This window comes from Myotis yumanensis, unplaced genomic scaffold (assembly GCF_028538775.1).
Source record: "Myotis yumanensis isolate MYYU_CA2020_CCGP unplaced genomic scaffold, mMyoYum1.0.hap1 SCAF_9, whole genome shotgun sequence".
Taxonomy (NCBI): Eukaryota; Metazoa; Chordata; class Mammalia; order Chiroptera; family Vespertilionidae; genus Myotis; species Myotis yumanensis.
This window is the reverse complement of record NW_027223760.1, coordinates 34,557,922-34,577,041: the sequence shown is the minus strand read 5'-3', so window position 1 is coordinate 34,577,041 and position 19,120 is coordinate 34,557,922. Positions and strand designations below refer to the sequence as shown.

Below are 19,120 nucleotides of genomic sequence, written 5' to 3'. Positions count from 1 at the left end.
TTTAATTCTATTTTTTATAGAGGGCTGGTCGACATGTTGGGAGGGAGAGCCCAGAGCAATCTTAGCTGAGAAATGAGAATTCACTGCCTCTGAAAACAATTCAGTGGATTTCAGTCACTTCCTACTCAGTAGTAACATGTTAAGTATAATTGGTTTTCAAATACTCTCATTACATTATTTTTTAATCATTTATTTAAACATCTAAATGCCTTCAACTTACTATATAAACTGTGTGTTATTAAGAAGGAAGGCATACTGCATTGGTCATTTAATTACAGCTGCAAATTTAATTAACCAACTAGCAACCTTGTTCATCTCCTTCATAGCACTTGGAACAAGTATACTTAATTAAGTTTTGTAATTATTAATTTAATCTGTGTTCCTGATTACATTATAAGAACCAAGAAAAAAGGACTTGTGCTCCTGTCTTGCTTGTTCACAGACAGGTGTCTGATGGCTAGTGCAGTCCCTGGCACATAGAGGGGCTGAACAGACAATGTTTTAAGAGATTTAAACCTCATCTGGACTGACAGGCACAATGAGAATGATAGGAGAGGATTCCTTGCTAGGCAGTAACCTAGACTGAACCCTAGAAGAAACGTGAAAAGTAACTGAATCCAGTCTTTTATGAAAACACGGGGAACCTGGAGACCTTTCTTAGTCTCAAGAGTCTGATTATAATACTGGACAAATTGCTCCCCCCACATTGCAGAATATTTCTTTCACTGCTGTGTTCTGCTTTTCTCCTCTTCTTCATTCCTTCCTTTTTCTTTCTCTTTTACTTTCTTTATTTTCCTTCCTTCTATCATTCTTTCTCCCTTTTCTCCAACATGTTTTTTCCTCTGTCTTTTCTCTGCATTAATAGATTATCTCCTATATAATTGTAACTGTGCTGGATCCTAGATATAAAAGCATGACAATAACAGGGACTTTATCCTTGAGAATCTCACAGTTTAGTGTGAGAACCCAACTGTCCCTTTCTCCAGCACCTTTGCTGCAATCTCTCCTGAGCACCTAGGTTAAGGAATCTGAGGGGAGTTATACCAATTCTAGCCCATGGTTTAATCTGAGACTCCTAAAATATGACCTGTACTTGCCTTTCTCTGATTCTGCTCCTCCCCCTGCAGCCTGGTCCATCTGCTCCATGAGGAGGGACAACCTGATCTGAGTAGATGAGCTTGTCCTACTGGGGCTCTCCAGTGACAGGCAGCCCCAAACTGGATCCTTTGATCTGTTTGGGGCCACATATCTGCTGACCTTGCTGGGCAATGGCCTCATCATCCTTCTTTTCTGACTGGACACCCGACTCCACCTGACCATGTACTTCTTCCTCTGCAACCTCTCAGTGGTGCACATCTGCTACACTTCCAGCAGGTGCACTTCGTCCTCGAGAAGACCATCTCCTTTGCCTGATGTGGGACCCAGCTCTTCTTGCTGGCCTTGAGGGGCGTACTGAGTTCCTGCTGCTGGCCGCAATGGCTTATAACCACAACCTGGCAGTCTGTGACCCCCCTGCACTATATGGTAGCAATGGGCCCGAGGCATTAGGCGGTCCTGGCAGTGGTCTCTTGGCTTGTGGACGTGTCTAATTCTGCAATACAGAAGGAGGTCACCAAGCACCTGCTAACCTGTGGATACCACATGCTGAACCATGTGGCCTGTGAGACACTGGCACTCGTCAGGTTGGCCTGTGTGGACATAACCCTCAGCCAGGTCGTCATAATGGCCTCTAGCTTGGTGGTGCTGCTGATATCCTGCTGCCTGGTATCCCTGTCTTACACTCAGATTATGGCCACCATCCTGTGGATCCACTCCACTGGTGGATGCAGCAAAGCTTCCAGGTGGGACCTGTGCCTCCCACCTCACTGTGGTCTCCATGTCCTGCAGGATGACCCTGGTTACCTACACACATCCCTGCTCCACGGCCTCAGCCGAGCAGGACAAATTGGTGGTGACCCCCATGTTGAATCAGCTCATCTACAGTCTGTGGAACAAGGAAATGAGATTGCTCTGAGTCGAGTTCTGATGAAGAGCTCTGAATAAAAACATTAGACGTGATCTGTCATAAGAGTATGCAAGTGGCTGTGTGTGTATATGTGTAGGTGTGTATAAGGAAGCAAGTGGGAGGACCACAATCTACAATACTATCTTTGGAGGTAATAGAGAAGTGGAATTTTAACTATGGACTGTTTTTGGTCCTGACTTAGTCTAAAAATGTAAATTACAACAATTTACAAATACATATACCCTACAGAATAATGGAAAAAATATATATGCATATATTAATTAGAAAGGAAAATTAAATCAGAAGTCAGGGAAATACACAAAATATATTCCAAGAAAGTCAATTTCCTTGGTAAAATTTACAACTATATGTCTAAGATTTTTGCAATCAGGGAGAAAAGGGGAGAGAGGAAGCTGTAATTTATAAAATTCACTGTGCCCACAGGATCAAACTGTCCTTAACCAGAAGTGCAACTCACACATGGTCCAGCTCAGCTCAGTAGGGTGGGGGATTCATATAGGAACTTAGAGCCAAAGTCATACCAAGTTTCCCCACAACCCCGATGAGCAGGACTGGACCATGCATAAGTCACATGGACATCATTCTGTGTGTTTCCCTCTGGGATTTGCTGTGGTGGCAAATGGCCAGCCAAAAAGCCCAATGTTAAGGACCTCAAACACAAATATTTCTACACAATCAGGTCTAATGACATCTTCTTATGAAAATTGAGAGATGTATAAAAAAACCATGCTTGACTAAAAATCATGGCACACACCATCAGAAGTGAGCTGAGCTCTACAAGAAAAAAAATCGCAGTTCCCCATAGGTGATCATTTTGTTCTGCTCTGATAACATACCATTAATGACTGAGCTCTACACATCCTAAAATAGAAAATGAAACAGTGATCATTTTATCCAGAGCAATGTTTTTAAAAACAACTTTTAAAAATCAGAATAAGGCATCTCTTAAATATTACAGATGTCTAATACAGTTGGGACAATAATCTACTGACACCTTCTAATTATAATAATTAAAACATATTTTATATAGAAAATAATACTTATATTCTGCTCTCCACAGCAAAAGTGCATACATCTAGGTTATCCAAAGTTACAGGTTAGAAAAAGTGGGGAGGAGTCCAAAATATTTTCCTACTTACCCCATTGTTTGAGTTTTAGAGTTTATATTTTTGGGGTCCTTGTCTCTTTAAAGAGAGATTTGATGTATTTAAAGGACATTTACTAATCAGGATGAAATAAACTGTTTGGTTACTCAAGTGACCCTCCTGAGTGGAGTCATTCTTGAGATGATCTCACAGAATGGACTCCACAAACATCTGTAAGAAATTTCTATACTGAGAGAATAAATTTCAAAGACACCACTCCTCAATATGATGTCCATTCATTCAGGAATCCATAACTCTATGTGCCAATCTCTGTTTAAAACTAAAAACAGGTATAGTAAAAAAAAAAGAAAACACCCTCTACATCCTTCAAGCAGTTAGGTAGGAGTCAGAAAGAGGAAATAAAAGCTGGGCTTATTGGAGGGTTTTTCCAGCTCTCCCTCCTGGCTGCTGAGAAATCGGAGTTGGTGTGGGGCTCCATACTCTCACTCAGCTATGAAGTGGGTGTTTCCGTTTTGCAGATGAAATGGAAAGAGGTCAGCAGACTTGATGAGCTGGACCTCCGCCCATTGACCTGTCCAAACTATTCTCCATCCTGTTGGCCTCTGTTACTTGGTGGCAGCTGAAAGTCTCCACCTCACCACTACCACACCACCAGGCACAACATCCCAAATACTGCACCTTTCCTGACCTCCCCTCCCCCATAAATCACACCTGCCCTACATGTCATTCTGAGGGATGCTGCTGCCCACTGGCCACTGTGGTACAATCCTGTGCTCCCAGGGATAACAGTTTGATGGAGCAGGAAGAACATGGGATTGTGGTCCTCGGGTTCCAGATCCATTTCCAGCTCTGCTCCCAAAGGGCAGAATGGCCTCGAGCAGTTCGCTTCTGCTGTCTAAGCCTCAGTTTTCTCATTTGTAAAATGATGAGGTTAAAATGATCCTAAAAGTTCCTTCCAGTTGTCATTCTTTTGTGACTCTCATTTTGCATTTTATTCTCTTCAATTGTTGCTGTTCTCAGTACTCAGGAGCCAAATTTGAGGGCTAAATCTTGGTGACTTACTATGCTGACAAAAAAGCGGGGAGGAGGAGGCTCTGTGAAAAGGCGCAGGGCTCAGAAACTCAGCTGCTGGGCATTGCACCAAAGCCATTTTCTATTCTTAGCATTTTCTACAGTGACACCTTCTGGCCATAGAAGCACTGGAAACCGGATTAGGTTCGCTTCCAACCATTCAGAAAATAAAGATGAAAGTATACAGCTGCTCTGCCCTCTTCACCTATCCAACCTTGAGCCCTATCTTCAGACCCTGTTAGAAAGACTTGGGTTGGATTTCTTTCATTTCTATTTTATTGGATTCTATAGTCCATCTCTCATATCCTCAACACAAATCCTTTTCATTTAGAGAATGCTCTAAAACTTATGAACGGCTTTCTCACACATCACCTCATTTGATACTCACTAGTTCTTCCCTGGGCCTAAGGTGTTCTAAAATGCTGTTTGGGGACCAGATCTCAGAAAGCTAAGACTAAGGCAGACCCAGCACATCAAGGCACAATAGTTAGGATTACATTTTCACTGATTCATAGTGGGATTTGAGGCAAGTCATCTAACTCTCTTGGCTTCAACTTTTACAAACAATGAATAAGAAGTTAAGCCCAAAAGATCTTTCTTCCTCAAAAATTCTTCTAGGCTTATTTCAAAACAAACTCCTCTCTCAAAAGCCATGCATTGAATCTTCAGAAGTAAGGTTCGAGGTTCCCTCTAAAGCAGTGATCCCAGATTCACGTTTTAATTAGCTGGGAAACATGAACAGTTACTATTATACTAATGTCTGGGTTCCGCCCATCTGAGATTCTAATTTAATTACTCCAGCATGTGGTGATTCAAATGTATAGCCAATGTGGAAAGCACTACTCTGGGATCCACCATGGTTTCCTGTGGGATTTTCACATCAGAATGCTATTATCTGGAGTTTTTCCTTCCCTCTCAAGCTTCCCCTAATGGGCATTCAAATGGGCTTTTCCAGCAGTTGGATTCTTGTCCATATACCTGTGGTCTCTCTTTATTATCCTACTATGACAGCACTTCCTTCTCCCATCATGCTGCAAAGACACATGAGGCACATACTGAAATGGGGCTAGAGGGACTTGTTACTAATATACACAAAATGAAGACTATAAAATTGCCTAGTGCATTCATATTAACAATAAAAATGGCACATTTAACCTTGGATAGAGGCTAAAGACCAGGAAAGTAAACAGGGAGGTGTTCCAAGGACAAACATGTATTTGCTATAACAGAAGATTTATACACAACAAAGCTCACAGGGTTTTAGAGGCACTCCCTTACTAACGTCATCTGTGGGCAGTCAGTTTCCAAATGCTGTCACTGCAAGTAAGTGATATGTCCATTCATCTTTTATTAGTCACTCACTTTAACATTCAAATAAATGCCAGCATTTCACCAAGGAAATAGCATAATCGCACGGAGTTGGAACATAATTACAGTTGGTATAATGATCTCCAATGAGGCCTTAATCTTATCAACCTAGGACTGAGCTTGCTTCATCAGTAGGCTGAGAACCAAGTGAGCCATCTTCTCTGTTACTGCCCTAGCCACCGACCAGCCTGAGTCATAAGGAGAAGAGAATTCCAGTCCTACATCTTGGGATCAGAGCATAATCCTCAGGACCTTTAAACTCTTTCTATTCATGCTCCCAACAAAAATGTTTTATTGTGAAACATTTGTTAGGAATCTTTGCATAAAAAGAAAAATCATTCAAAATCCCTGACTTCAAGAAGCTCAAAGTCTAATGGAGAAAATACACAAGTCCTTGCATTTCTCCTTAAAGTCCTCTGTTCAGTCCCAGGACCTGAACTCTGATTCTGATTCTGGCCTCTCTAACCACCATCTCCCACAACAGCCTGGTACACCTGTTCTAGAGGAGGGACAGCGTGACCTGGATGGGTGAATTTGTCCTACTGGGGCTCTCCAGTGGCAGGTAAACACAGGCTGGACTTTTTGTCCTATAAGGGGCTACCTATCAGCTGACCCTGCTGGCTCATCACCCTGCTGATCTGGCTGGATGCCCAAATGCACCTGCCCATGTATTTCTTCCTCTGCAACCACTTAGTGGTGGGCATCTGCTACACCTCCAGTGTGGTCCCCCAGATGCTTGTGCACTTCCTCCCAGAGAAGAAGACTATCTCCTTTGCCCAATGGGGATCCCAGCTCTTCTTGCTAGCCCTGGGGAGAGGGGCAGGAGGATCAGGCTCCTTCTGCTGGGCTCTAGGGCTTATGACCACGACATTATGGTCTATGACCCGAAAAACAGCATGCACGTTGTACAACCATTCACATCAAAAGACACAGGGAGTTCTCGTGGGGTAACTCGGTTGGTTGGAACATACACCAAAAAGGTTGCAGGTTCGATTCTCAGTCAGGGCACATACCTAGGTTTCAGGTTCAATCCCTGGTCGGGGCACATATGGGAGGCAATTGATTGATGTTTTTCTCTCACATTGATCTCTCTCTCTGTCTTTCTCTCTCTCTCCCTCCCTCCCTCCCTTCCTCCTCCTCCTCCTCCTCCTCCTTCTTCTTCCTATCCTTCTCCTCCTCTTCCTCCCCCCTCTTCCTCTTTCTCTCAAAAGTCAATAGAGATATCCTTGTGAAACATTTTTAATTATTTTAAAGACACAGGGAGAACATAGTTAATAAGTTAGTTGTTGGTTAGTTAGCTACTGGATGTGCATAAGTTAACTGACTGTTTTGTTAGTTTGCTTTTAGTGGATTTCTGCTACAAAACAAAATATCTCTACAAGGACAGACAAAAAAACTGGTAAGAGTACACCTGAAACTAATATAAAATTGAATGTCAAGTGTAATTGAAAAATTAAAAAATACATATTTTAAACTGGTAAGAATGCCTCAGAAGAGGACAACAGGGAGATTTTTAAAGTACATTTAAAATATTTAATCATCTAAATGTATCACCTATTAAAAATAAATGTTTAAAATAAAAATGGAGAATAAGTTCCCCCAAAATTCTAGTTCATGAGTATGCATCCACTCAGCAACATTCACCCTAATTGGTAGGGAAATTATTTTCACTCCAAAAGATTAAAATTTCTCCTTATCAGGAATCCAGTTATCAGTTGGTCTCTGAAATTTGCACATTGATGCCTTTTAGCAAAAACTTTTAAGCCTGCCTTAGAGGCACCTAACTCTAATTAAAGTTTTCTACAAAATTCTTTCTAAAAACAACTGCATAGGCGTCACGAAGATGGCTGCCGACGGGAAGGCAGACTGCAAGATAGTGTGTGAGTGAGAGAATGAAGGAAGAGTGTGTGGTCGCACGGGGAGTGTTTGTTTGTGAGTTGAGGGACAGCTATACTCCAGGGGACTGTGGGGGATTGCCGGACAGGATTCCCCTGACTGGACAGCTTCCACTGCTGCTGAGATCCCTCCTGGAGCAACTGGCTCTGACGCGGAGACCGTGCCATCTTGAAGGGGAGAGTGGATATTGTCAGAAGCCTGAAAATCCCAGGAATCTACAACAACAGCACCCAGTGAACAGCTTCGAATAGCTGCGAACCTGGGAACACCGGTCTTCAAGCAGCGTGAGCACGTGGATTCGGAGGAGCTCTGCACCCCCTCATGGAAAGGAGAGAACTACATAACCAGACACCCGGAGAAGAGAGATCATGGGGAGACAAAGAAACAGCCCGCATATGAAAGAAAAACAGGCATCACCAGAAAAGGAAGTAAATGAAATGGAGGCAAGCAACCTGTCAGAGAAAGAATTCAGAGAAATGTTCATAAGATGGATGAAAAGAATGGAAGACAAATTCAACAATATGTGTAAGAACCAAGAGGAAATGAAAAATGACATCACTGCTATAAAGAACTCAATAGTAAGCATCAACAGTAAACTAGAAGAAGCAGAGAACCGCATCAGTGAGCCAGAAGACAATGTAGGAAAAAATACCCAAGCAGAGCAGCTTCTAGAAAAAAAATTAAAAAGCAGGAGGAGAGCCTAAGAGAACTTTGGGACAACACAAAACAAAACAACATCCGCATAATAGAGGTGCCAGAAGGAGCTGCCCGTGTTGGTGAGGTTTGTTGACGAAGCTCATAAGCTGTGAGAGGAATTTGTGGGTTTCTTGCCTTATGAAGCTGATGCCGAAATTTTGACTATGAAATTTCACACTATGATGACTGAGAAGTGGGCATTAAACATGGAATATTGTCATGGCCAGGCTTACATTGTGTCCAGTGGATTTTCTTCTAAAATGAAAGTTGTTGCTTCTAGACTTTTAGAGAAATATCCCCAAGCTGTCTACACACTTTGCTCTTCCTGTGCCTTAAATATGTGGTTGGCAAAATCGGTGCCTATTTTGGGAGTGTCTGTTGCGTTAGGAACAATTGAGGAAGTTTGTTCTTTTTTCCATCGATCACCACAACTGCTTTTAGAGCTTGACAATGTAATTTCTGTCCTCTTTCAGAACAATGAAGACAGGGGTAAAGAACTAAAGGAAATTTGCCATTCTCAGTGGACAGGCAGGCATGATGCTTTTGAAATTTTAGTGGACTTCCTACAAGCACTTATTTTATGTTTAGATGGTATAAACAATGATACAAATATTAGATGGAATAACTGTATAGCGGGCTGAGCATTTGTACTCTGTTGTGCAAATTTTGATTTCATTGTTACCATTGTCATTCTTAAAAATGTTCTATCTTTTACAAGAGCCTTTGGGAAAAATCTCCAGGGTCAGATCTCTGATGTCTTCTTTGCAGCCAGTAGCTTGACTGCAGTGCTGCATTCACTAAATCAGGGGTCCTCAAACTTTTTAAACAGGGGGCCAGTTCACTGACCGTTGGAGGGCCGGACTATAGTTTAAAAAAAAACTATGAACAAATTCCTGTGCACACTGCACATATCTTATTTTGAAGTAAAAAAACAAAACGGGAACAAATACAATATTTCTATTTGCATGTGGCCCGCGGGCCATAGTTTGAGGACCCCTGCACTAAATGAAGTGATGAGAATACTGAAGTTTATCATGAATTTTGGTTTGAGGAAGCCACCAATTTGGCAACCAAACTTGATATTCAGATGAAGCTCCCCGGGAAATTCCACAGAACTCAGTAAGGGAACCTGGAATCTCAGCTGACCTCTGAGAGTTACTATAAAGAAGCTCTAAATGTTCCAACAGTGGAACACATTATTCAGGAAATGAAAGATATATTCTCAGAACAGCACCTCAAAGCTCTTAAATGCTTATCTCTGGTCCCCTCTGTCATGGGACAGCTCAAATTTAATACATCGGAGGAGCACCATGCTGACATGTACAGAAGCAACTTACCCAATCCTGATACACTCTCAGCTGAGCTGCACTGTTGGAGAATCAAGTGGAAACACAGAGGAAAAGATATAAAGCTTCCATCCACAATTCATGAAGCCCTCCACCTGCCAGGCATCAAATTTTTTCCTAATGTTTATGCATTGTTGAAGGTCCTATGTATTCTTCCTGTGATGAAGGTTGAGAATGAACACTATGAAAATGGGCAAAAGCGTCTCAAAGCATACCTGAGGAACACTTTGACAGACCAAAGGTCAAGTAACTTAGCTTTGCTTAACATAAATTTTGATATAAAACATGATTTGGATTTAATGGTGGCCACATATATCAAACTCTATACAACTAAGTCAGAGCTTCCTACAGATAATTCCGAAACTATCGAAAATACCTGAGAGACTTTTAAAATGGGTTTTCTCTTATATTTGATATTGAAAAAAATCTAAGAAATTGGAAAATATAGAAAAGCTATAAGATATATGTAGGCCACTTAATCACTGAATACCTTGAGTACATTAGCCATTGATAATCTGACCGTTTAAATGGCCCGTTTGAACTCTCATGCTTTGGAGAACTAACTGTTCTTCCAGAGGGTAGCATTGAAAGTACCACACTGCACTTCTGCGTGGTCTCTGCTAATGGCACTTTGGAATTGTTTTAGTTACGTCAATTTACACATAACATTTATTATCACTGTGGATCCTGTTGTTGGGTATTGAGTTACCAGTTCTTTGAAGAAATAAATTTTGAGAAGGTGTGAGAGGAATATGTTTCATAAAATTTTACAATGAAGCTCATGACTAACCTTTGAATAGCAGGAGTTTTAAGTTTACTTTTAAAAATCTTTAATGAACAGTTAAATTACCAGATAGTGAAAGAAACGTGAGCTTGCCAAACAAGGATTTCAGTGTAGATTTTGTCTTTATTCGATAATCTTAAACAAGTTACTGTTAAACATTGAAGGAAGAACCTGCCATTGTTCCACATCTGGGTGTTGCTGTTTACATTCCTTTGATGAGCCTATATCTTCATAAGCTTTTTAGCAAGTATATGTCGAACACTTCTGTTTCATGGTCAAGACAGGATCAGAGGCTATGGATACTGACAACAGATTGGTCTGTTTTATTCTGTATTTTCCCATGATTATATCTACTGCCTCGTCTTGATTTATAAGCAAAACCTAGACAACCTACAAAAATGTGTTTTGTAGTTTATCTAGGAATAATACAGAAAATATTGCTGTTATTTTTGGTGAAGAAAGTCAATTTTGTACAGTTTATTTCAACGTAAATAAAATGTGAATTTGTTTTTTTTAAAAATCAAGAGGAAGGAACACTTCCAAGCTCATTCTATGAAGCCAGCATCACCCTAATACCAAAACCAGATAAAGACAACACAATGAAAGGGAATTACAGGACAATATCCCTCATGAACATAGATGCCAAAATCCTCAACAAAATCCTAGCAAATAGGATGCAGCAGTACATCAGAAAGATCATACACCATGACCAAGTAGGATTTATCCCAGGGATGCAAGGATGGTACAATATCTGCAAATCAATAAACGTAATACATCACATAAACAAATTGAGAGAAAAAAAACACATAGTCATATCAATTGATGCAGGAAAAGCATTTGACAAAATCCAACACCCATTTTTGATAAAAACTCTCAGCAAGGTGGGAATAGAAGGATCATACCTCAACATAATAAATGCCATATATGACAAACCCACAGCCAACATCATACTCAATGGGCAAAAACTAAAATCATTTCCCCTAAGAACAGGAACAAGACAGGGATGCCCACACTCACCACTCCTGTTCAACATAGTACTGGAAGTATTAGCCATTGCGATTAGACAAGAAGAAGACATAAAAGGCATCCAAATTGGAAAAGAAGAAGTAAAACAGTCCTTATTCGCAGATGACAGGATATTGTACATAAAAAACCCTAAAGACTCCATCAAAAAACTATTAGACTTAATAAATAAATTCGGCAATGTAGCAGGATACAAAATTAACGCCAAGAAATCTATGGCATTTCTATACACCAATAGTGAACTTACAGAAAGAGAAACAAAAAAGCAATCCCATTTACCATCACACCAAAAAAATTAAGATACCTAGGAATAAACTTAACTAAAGAGATAAAAGACCTCTACTCAGAAAACTACAGGACGTTGAAAAAAGAGATAGAGGAAGACATAAACAGATGGAAGAACATACCATGTTCATGGATTGGTAGAACAACATCATTAAAATGTCCATACTACCCAAAGCAATATATAAATTCAATGCACTCCCCATTAAAATACCAATGGCATATTTCACAGACCTAGAACGAACTCTCCAAAAATTCATCTGGAATAAAAAAAGACCCCGAATAGCTGCAGCAATCCTGAGAAAGAAGAACAAAGTAGGTGGGATCGCAATACCAGATATCAAGCTATATTACAAAGCCACTGTTCTCAAAACTGCCTGGTACTGGCACAGGAACAGACATATAGATCAATGGAATAGAATAGAGAACCCAGAAATCGACTCGAACCAATATGCTCAATTAATATTTGACAAAGGAGGCAAGAACATACAATGGAGTCAAGACAGTCTCTTCAATAAATGGTGTTGGGAAAATTGGACAGATACATGCAAAAAAATGAAACTAGACCACCAACTTACAACATACACAAAAATAAACTCAAAAGGGATAAAGGACTTAAATGTAAGACGGGAAACCATAAATATATTAGAGGAATCCAAACGCAACAAAATCTCAGACATATGCAGAAGCAATTTCTTCACCGATACAGCTCCTAGGGCAGTGATGGCGAACCTTTTGAGCTCGGCGTGTCAGCATTTTGAAAAACCCTAACTTAACTCTGGTGCCGTGTCACATATAGAAATTTTTTGATATATGCAACCATAGTAAAACAAAGATTTATATTTTTGATATTTATTTTATATATTTAAATGCCATTTAACAAAGAAAATACAAACCAAAAATATGAGTTCACGCGTGTCATAGGTTCGCCATCACTGTCCTAGGGCATTGGAAACTAAAGAGAAAATAAACAAATGGGACTTCATCAAAATAAAAAGCTTCTGCACAGCAAAAGAAACCATCAACAAAACAACAAGAAAGCCCACTGCAATGGGAGAACATATTTGCCAATGTTATCACCGATAAGGATTTAATTTCCAACATTTATAGGGAACTCATACAACTTAACAAAAGGAAGGTAAACAATCCAATCAAAAAATGGGCAAAGGACTAAATAGACACTTTTCAAAAGAGGACATTCAGAAAGCCAAGAGACATATGAAAACATGCTCAAAGTCACTAATCATCTGAGAGATGCAAATCAAAACAACAATGAGGTACCATCTCATACCTGTCAGAATGGCTACCATCAACAAATCAACAAACGACAGTGTTGGAGAGGATGCGGAGAAAAAGGAACACTAGTGCACTGCTGGTGGGAATGCAGACTGGTGCAGCCACTATGGAAGACAGTATGGAGTTTCCTCAAAAAACTAAAACTGGAACTCCCATGTGACCCAGTGATCCCACTTCTAGGAATATATCCCAAGAAACCAGAAACACCACTCAGAAAGGATATATGCATCCCTATGTTCATAGCAGCACAATTTACCATACCTAAGATTTGGAAACAGACTAAGTGCCCATCAGCAGATGAATGAATTAGAAAATTGTGGTACATCTACACAATGGAATACTATGCTGCTGTAAAAAAGAAGGAATTCTTACCATTTGCAACAGCATGGATGAACTGGAGAGCATTATGCTAAGTGAAATAAGCCAGTCAATGAAAGAAAAATACCACATGATCTCACTCATTTATGGATAATAAAGACCATTATAAACTGATGAACAAAAATAGATACAGAGGCAGAGCAGCATCGAACAGACTGTCAAACTACAGCGGGAAGGCCAGGGAGGGTTGGAGGGGGAGGGGGCGGTAAGAGATCAACCAAAGGACTTGTGTGCATGCATATAAGCATAACCAATGGACACAGACACTGGGGGGTAGGGGAGGCTGGGGGGAAGGTAAATGGGGAAAAAAAGGAGACATATGTAATACTCTTTGTAATACTTTAAGCAATAAAACAAAATTTTTTAAAAAGACAACAATAAAAAAAATAAAAATAAAAACAACTAACTGCATAGTAATTGAAGCAAACTATTTTAAAACATTTAAACAAAGATTTAATAAGACTATTATTTTACTTTTTTTAAAAAAAGAGGTTCAATAGTTTTTTGACACAAAGTAAGTGAAATTCTTGAATGTTTTTCAAAACAAAAGTACATGTTTATTCTATTCACATGTGACTTGGTGACATTTGCTTGAGGGGGGAGAATAAACCTGGACAAAGTCTGGCTGCCACTTAGACTTCAGAGAGGAGAAAATAAGAGATAGAACAATGGAAATATCAATTAAAAAAGAGATGGGGGTAGTGTAAAGAAACCTTTCAGCGGCTTTAACAAAATTAAAACCAAATTACCCAAGCTTTGGTGCGAGGCAAAAAATTTCCACAAAAGGAAGAGCATTTAGACCTCACAGCCCAGCCACTGTCTACCACAACTGTCCCTTAGTAGTAACCTTGACATTATCCTCGCGAAGGTTGCTGCTTCCCCATCTACACCCCAATTCAGTTGTGGACAATATTTTTTCTAAATTTCCCATTAGGCTTTCAAGATAAGATAGTATACTTAATCAAGACATTTAACTGAAGAGCATTATTTTGTTTTAAGGCTTCTTCTCAACACAGAGTATACAAAAATAGAGAATAGCACAAAATTTTGTATTCTGACCTTCTGGACAATATTGGCTCTCTGGGATCCATGGGGCCCTATTTTAATAGTGTCCCAATAGAGGTATCATGCTCAGAGTGTTCCCAGATTTTGTTCTCCTTCTCTCCTTTCAAAGGAGGAGCCCACAGAATGATCCAGTAGACATCTACCTATGAAGATATTTCCATGTAATGGGCCGTGGTTCTGTCATCCTCACTTGAGTCTCTTCTGGGGATCAGAATAAGGAGACCATGGCACCTAGACCAGCCAGAAGCCCCTGGCCAACAGAAGTAGCTGCCTGAACACCTCTCGAAGCCTGGGGCTGCTGAGGATGAGGATAAAGGGATGGACAGATGTGGGCAGGTAGGTTACAATTTGCCATGGCCAGAACCAGTCATTCTCTGAGAAAAAGAAACCTACAGTATCAATGATCAGGGACATGAAAGACAGAATGTAAAGAATGAGGAAGAAGATGAGTGACTTCAGAGCTCTGGTGTGAGCTTGGGTGCTGGCGTCTTGCAGGCTGTGGGCACTTTGCCGCATTGTCCGAGTGTGTCTCCTCAAAGAATGAATCAACAATGCAGTTGAGACCAGAAAAACAGAGCAAGGAATTGAAAACGAGACAAATTTGAGGGGTAGGAAATAGTGAATTTCCATGCTCATGACCCTCTCCATGTAGGTCATATTCTCATAAACTTCTCTAGTAAAGAAACCTTGATTCAAAGCGTAGTCTCCCCAAAAGAAGAACAGGGTGACGATGGTGGAGATCAGGAGAGAGCCCAGCAGAAGCCAGGGCACTGACCCTGGGAACCTCCACTTCAGCCAGAGGAAGGTAGGGTGAGTGAGGTTAGCAATCTTCATGCAGAAGAGGACACTGAGCCAGGTACCAAACCAGAAGGTGGCTGAATTCAGGAAGTCCCATTGGAATCTAATGAGCTGCCCTGCAGGACCCTTGCTGAACTCCTCCAGGTGGAAGAAGTAGTAAAAGTTGTGCACCATTCCAACCCACTGTAGGCAGAAACGGGAGGCACCCAAGCTAATGAGGATCATGTCAGAAGGGAGCAGCCTCCCAAGCCGTCTCCATTCTCTGCTCAGCACCAGCACAATGAAGCCATTGGCCAGGATTCCCAGGAGACACAGCAGGACAAAGAGCAGCATGAAGAGGGCTGTGAATGCTGGCTGCATTTTGGCCCCTTCTCTGGTCACCACCCCTGCGCCTTGGTCCTTGGCCTCCTTATTACCCCTACTCACAGTCCTTCTTTTGATTTTTCCTCAGGGGATGTGAAAAGAAACCTCAGGCTCTGCATTTGAGCCAGAGCTCACTTAAAATGAAGATGCTTGGCTATGGCTATGGAGGAAAGGTGAACTTGGCTCACCTTTCCTCCCAGGATGCAAATTTCTCCCAGGCTCAGTTACCATTATGCTACCAACCGCCTCTGATTTGGTTTTTCTGGTTTTGCCTACATGTTGCCATGGTTAACATCAATGTAGAGGGCTTCTCAGGGAGTCTGTGACTGAGTTTCATCCTTCTTATGCCATCCTTGGGCCCTGTAAACACACACCTCCCCATCAGGTCATTCTCAAGATATTAAGTATATAAGCAAGAAGTACAGAGAGACATTCATATTGCCAAGACCTAAGCAAATACTAAAGCTAAGGAAGTCTGTATCTAGCCAAGCTTTCCTGTTACAAGTCCATCCTTCCTAGGAATAGTCACCCCCTTCAAGCTCAGATACCTTCGTAGCAAACCTCTTCTTAAATCCTTCTTGGCCCCTGAGGTATAAATGACTGACAATGTTTAAACTAGCTTTATGCTTCCAGTGAGATAATTCATTTCCTCATGGTTATGGGACTGAGAGAATCTGCTTCTTGCTGGATGTCAGCTGAAGGTCAACCTCAGGTCCTAGTGGCTGCCTGAAGTCTTTGCCAAATGGACTGTTTCAACATGGAGGCTCAAGCCAGCAAAGTGAGTCTCTAGAGAGAGTCTTAAATATCAAAATGTAATCACAGGTGTGACATCCTATCACCTTTGTTATATTCTATTGGCTAGACCAGGGGTGGGCAAACTTGACTCGAGGGCCACAATGGGTTCTTAAACTGGACCGGAGGGCCGGAACAAAAGCATGGATGGAGTGTTTGTGTGAACTAATATAAATTCAAAGTAAACATCATTACATAAAAGGGTAAGGTCTTTTTTTTTTTTTTAGTTTTATTCATTTCAAACGGGCCGGATCCGGCCCGCGGGCCGTAGTTTGCCCACGGCTGGGCTAGACGCAAGTCACATTCCCCACAGACACTCAAAAGGAGGGGATTATACATTGGTGAGGATACCAGGGGTGGGGGACATGAGGGGCCAACTTAGAGTCTGTCTACCACACTGAGATACTAAAGCTTACAAGGAATGTGTGAATACTGTCCTCCAACACCAAAATTAAAAAGAGATCCCAGCCCTAACTGGGTAGCTTAATTGGCGTCGTCCAAATATGCCAAGGTTGCAGGTTAGATCTCTGGTGAGGGCACATACAAGAATCAACCAATGAATGCATAAATAAATGGAACAACAAATTGACCTCTTCCTCCCACCCTCGCCCTGCTTCCTCTCTCTCTAAAATCAATAAAAATTATTTTAAAAGAGAGATCCCTATGAGACCATGTTAAAAATAAAAATAGGATGGACCTGAAGAGCATTATGCTAAGCTAAATAAGCCAGTCAGAGAAAGATAAATATCACATGATCTCACTCATTTGTGGAATATAATGAACAACATAAACTAATGAACAAAAATAGATCCAGAGACAGAGAAACACCAAACGAACCATCAAACCTCAGAGGGAAGCAGGGAAGGGCAAACGCGGGGGTGGGGGGGAGGGGGCTGTAAGAAATCAACCGAAGGACTTGTTTGCATGCATATTAGCATAACCAATGAATGTGGACACTGGGGCGATTGGGGCTTGTCCTGGGGGGGTGGGAGTGGTCGGGGAGGGGTCAATGGGGGGAAAAGGAGACACATGTAATATTTTAAACAATAAAAAAAAGAAATTAAAATAGATTCAAGTCAATCCATACTCAGATGTTTTCTGTTTAATATATCAAATTTGTGCTTCTTCCACACTTGTTTAAAACATTTTTATGTTTGTGTGCCATAAAAAAGTCAGCTAAGACAGTGAGTCATACAAATAACATAAAAGTTATTACCACCACAGCATGAATGTATAATTGTACTAAAAATAATTCACAATAAAAAGAGAGGGCCCGCCCTAACCGGTTTGGCTCAGTGGATAGAGCATCGACCTGCGGACTGAAAGGTCCCAGGTTCGATTCCGGTCAAGGGCATGTACCTTGGTTGCGGGCACATCCCCAGTGGGAGGTGTGCAGGAGGCAGCTGACCAATGTTTCTCTCTCATCGATGTTTCTAGCTCTCTATCCCTCTCCCTTCCTCTCTGTAAAAAATCAATAAAATATTTAAAAAAAGAGAGAGAGAGAAGGCCCATTGAAATTGGGTGAATATGCATTTTTCTCACTCTCAGATATCTGTTCCTTATACAGTTTTCACATTCATTCATTCACTCAACACGTATTTATTGAGCACTTATACACACAGGGCACCTATTCACTGGGGACAGCAGCAAACTAAAGAGGTGGGATTCCTGCTTTTATGGAATCTGCAGTCCAATGGAAGGTAACAGACAATAAGAAAACACAGGAACAAGACACTTTCACATAATAATTGGTGCTTTGAAGAAAATAGAAGAGTAGGCTTGCTGGAGAATGGCAGGAGAGGAAAAAGTGGTTTTCTCAGGGGGTAACATGGCCTGAGAAGCCTGAACAACTAGAGCTTTTCCATGTATAACTGGACATATTCATAATACCACAAACTATAATTTTATATGATTCTCTTTCATTATTCTTTTTAACTTTATTTGGCAGGGAATCTTCTCCTGCCAGAAAATAAGAACTCCAGCAGACCATATGACTTTTCTCTTTACTCTTATCAAACAGGTTGTCCCAAGATCACTTCAAATCACAAAACATACTCAAACCAGAAGTTGGACATCGCTGTACAATATATGAATATTACGTAACTAGACAACTGCAGCTTCAACCCCTGTAGTGTGGGCTATGCAGAGGGAGAATGGAAAGAGGGCAGGAAGGCTCCCACTTGGACTAGAACCAAAGTAATCTGGCTTTGTACTGTGTAGGCCTGGCAGGTGTTTATGCAGATTCTCTCCCTCATGGGATCTTTTCAGAGATCTCGAAGTTCCCAGTCTCCACTGGGCCTACTCTCCTGAAGGTTCCTTCAATGGGGAGATGGCATCTTTATTTTGAGTGACCCTCAGGATTCCTTTGTAACCCCCACTCATTTACCACCAAATTGCTGCTACTGGAGTTTCTACACTCTAGGAGGCAGCCCTATTAGTCAGATCTCAGGACACTCTCACACACATGCTCTCTTCTGTGTGACTCACAGCTGACCACCTAACCCTGCTCCATAACCTTTTAACTTCTCATAGTTACACCCTGCTCTCAAGTCCTAATGGGGCCACATTTTCCTGACTCCACTCCAAAGTTAGCCAGTCAGTCTATATCTCATTATCTTAGTCCTCCAGGCAGAAACAAGCCCCTGATCCACTATGCCTCCCTGCTAAAGAAATAACAGTGAGCTTTGTGGTGGCCCCGTGGAAGCTCTGGACCACCACCAGGTTGGAGGGGAGGGAAGACATTCCTAGTCCTCCTCTGCCAAATACAAAACAGGACTCATACCCAGCTGTTTCTAAACATTTACTCCTCAGACATCCTCTCTCTTTTACT

At 41.2% G+C, this 19,120-nt stretch overlaps 1 protein-coding gene and 2 pseudogenes across 1 annotated transcript; 2 read left to right on the top strand and 1 right to left on the bottom strand.

The window, feature by feature from the left end:
* Nucleotides 1-1,144: 1,144 nt before the first annotated feature.
* Nucleotides 1,145-2,043, top strand: LOC139016918 (olfactory receptor 2F1-like; annotated as a pseudogene).
* Nucleotides 2,044-7,988: 5,945 nt separating this feature from the next.
* LOC139015985 (52 kDa repressor of the inhibitor of the protein kinase-like) lies at nucleotides 7,989-9,889 on the top strand (annotated as a pseudogene).
* Nucleotides 9,890-14,568: 4,679 nt separating this feature from the next.
* Nucleotides 14,569-15,495, bottom strand: LOC139016917 (taste receptor type 2 member 41-like). Its single transcript, XM_070425092.1, has one exon. It carries the CDS (start codon nucleotides 15,493-15,495, stop codon nucleotides 14,569-14,571), a length of 927 nt encoding a protein of 308 aa, XP_070281193.1.
* Nucleotides 15,496-19,120: the final 3,625 nt, after the last annotated feature.

Coding starts and splice junctions, on each gene's coding strand:
- LOC139016917 (XM_070425092.1), bottom strand. CDS start 15,495: ATGCAGCCAGCATTCACAGCCCTCTTCATGCTGCTCTTTGTCCTGCTG.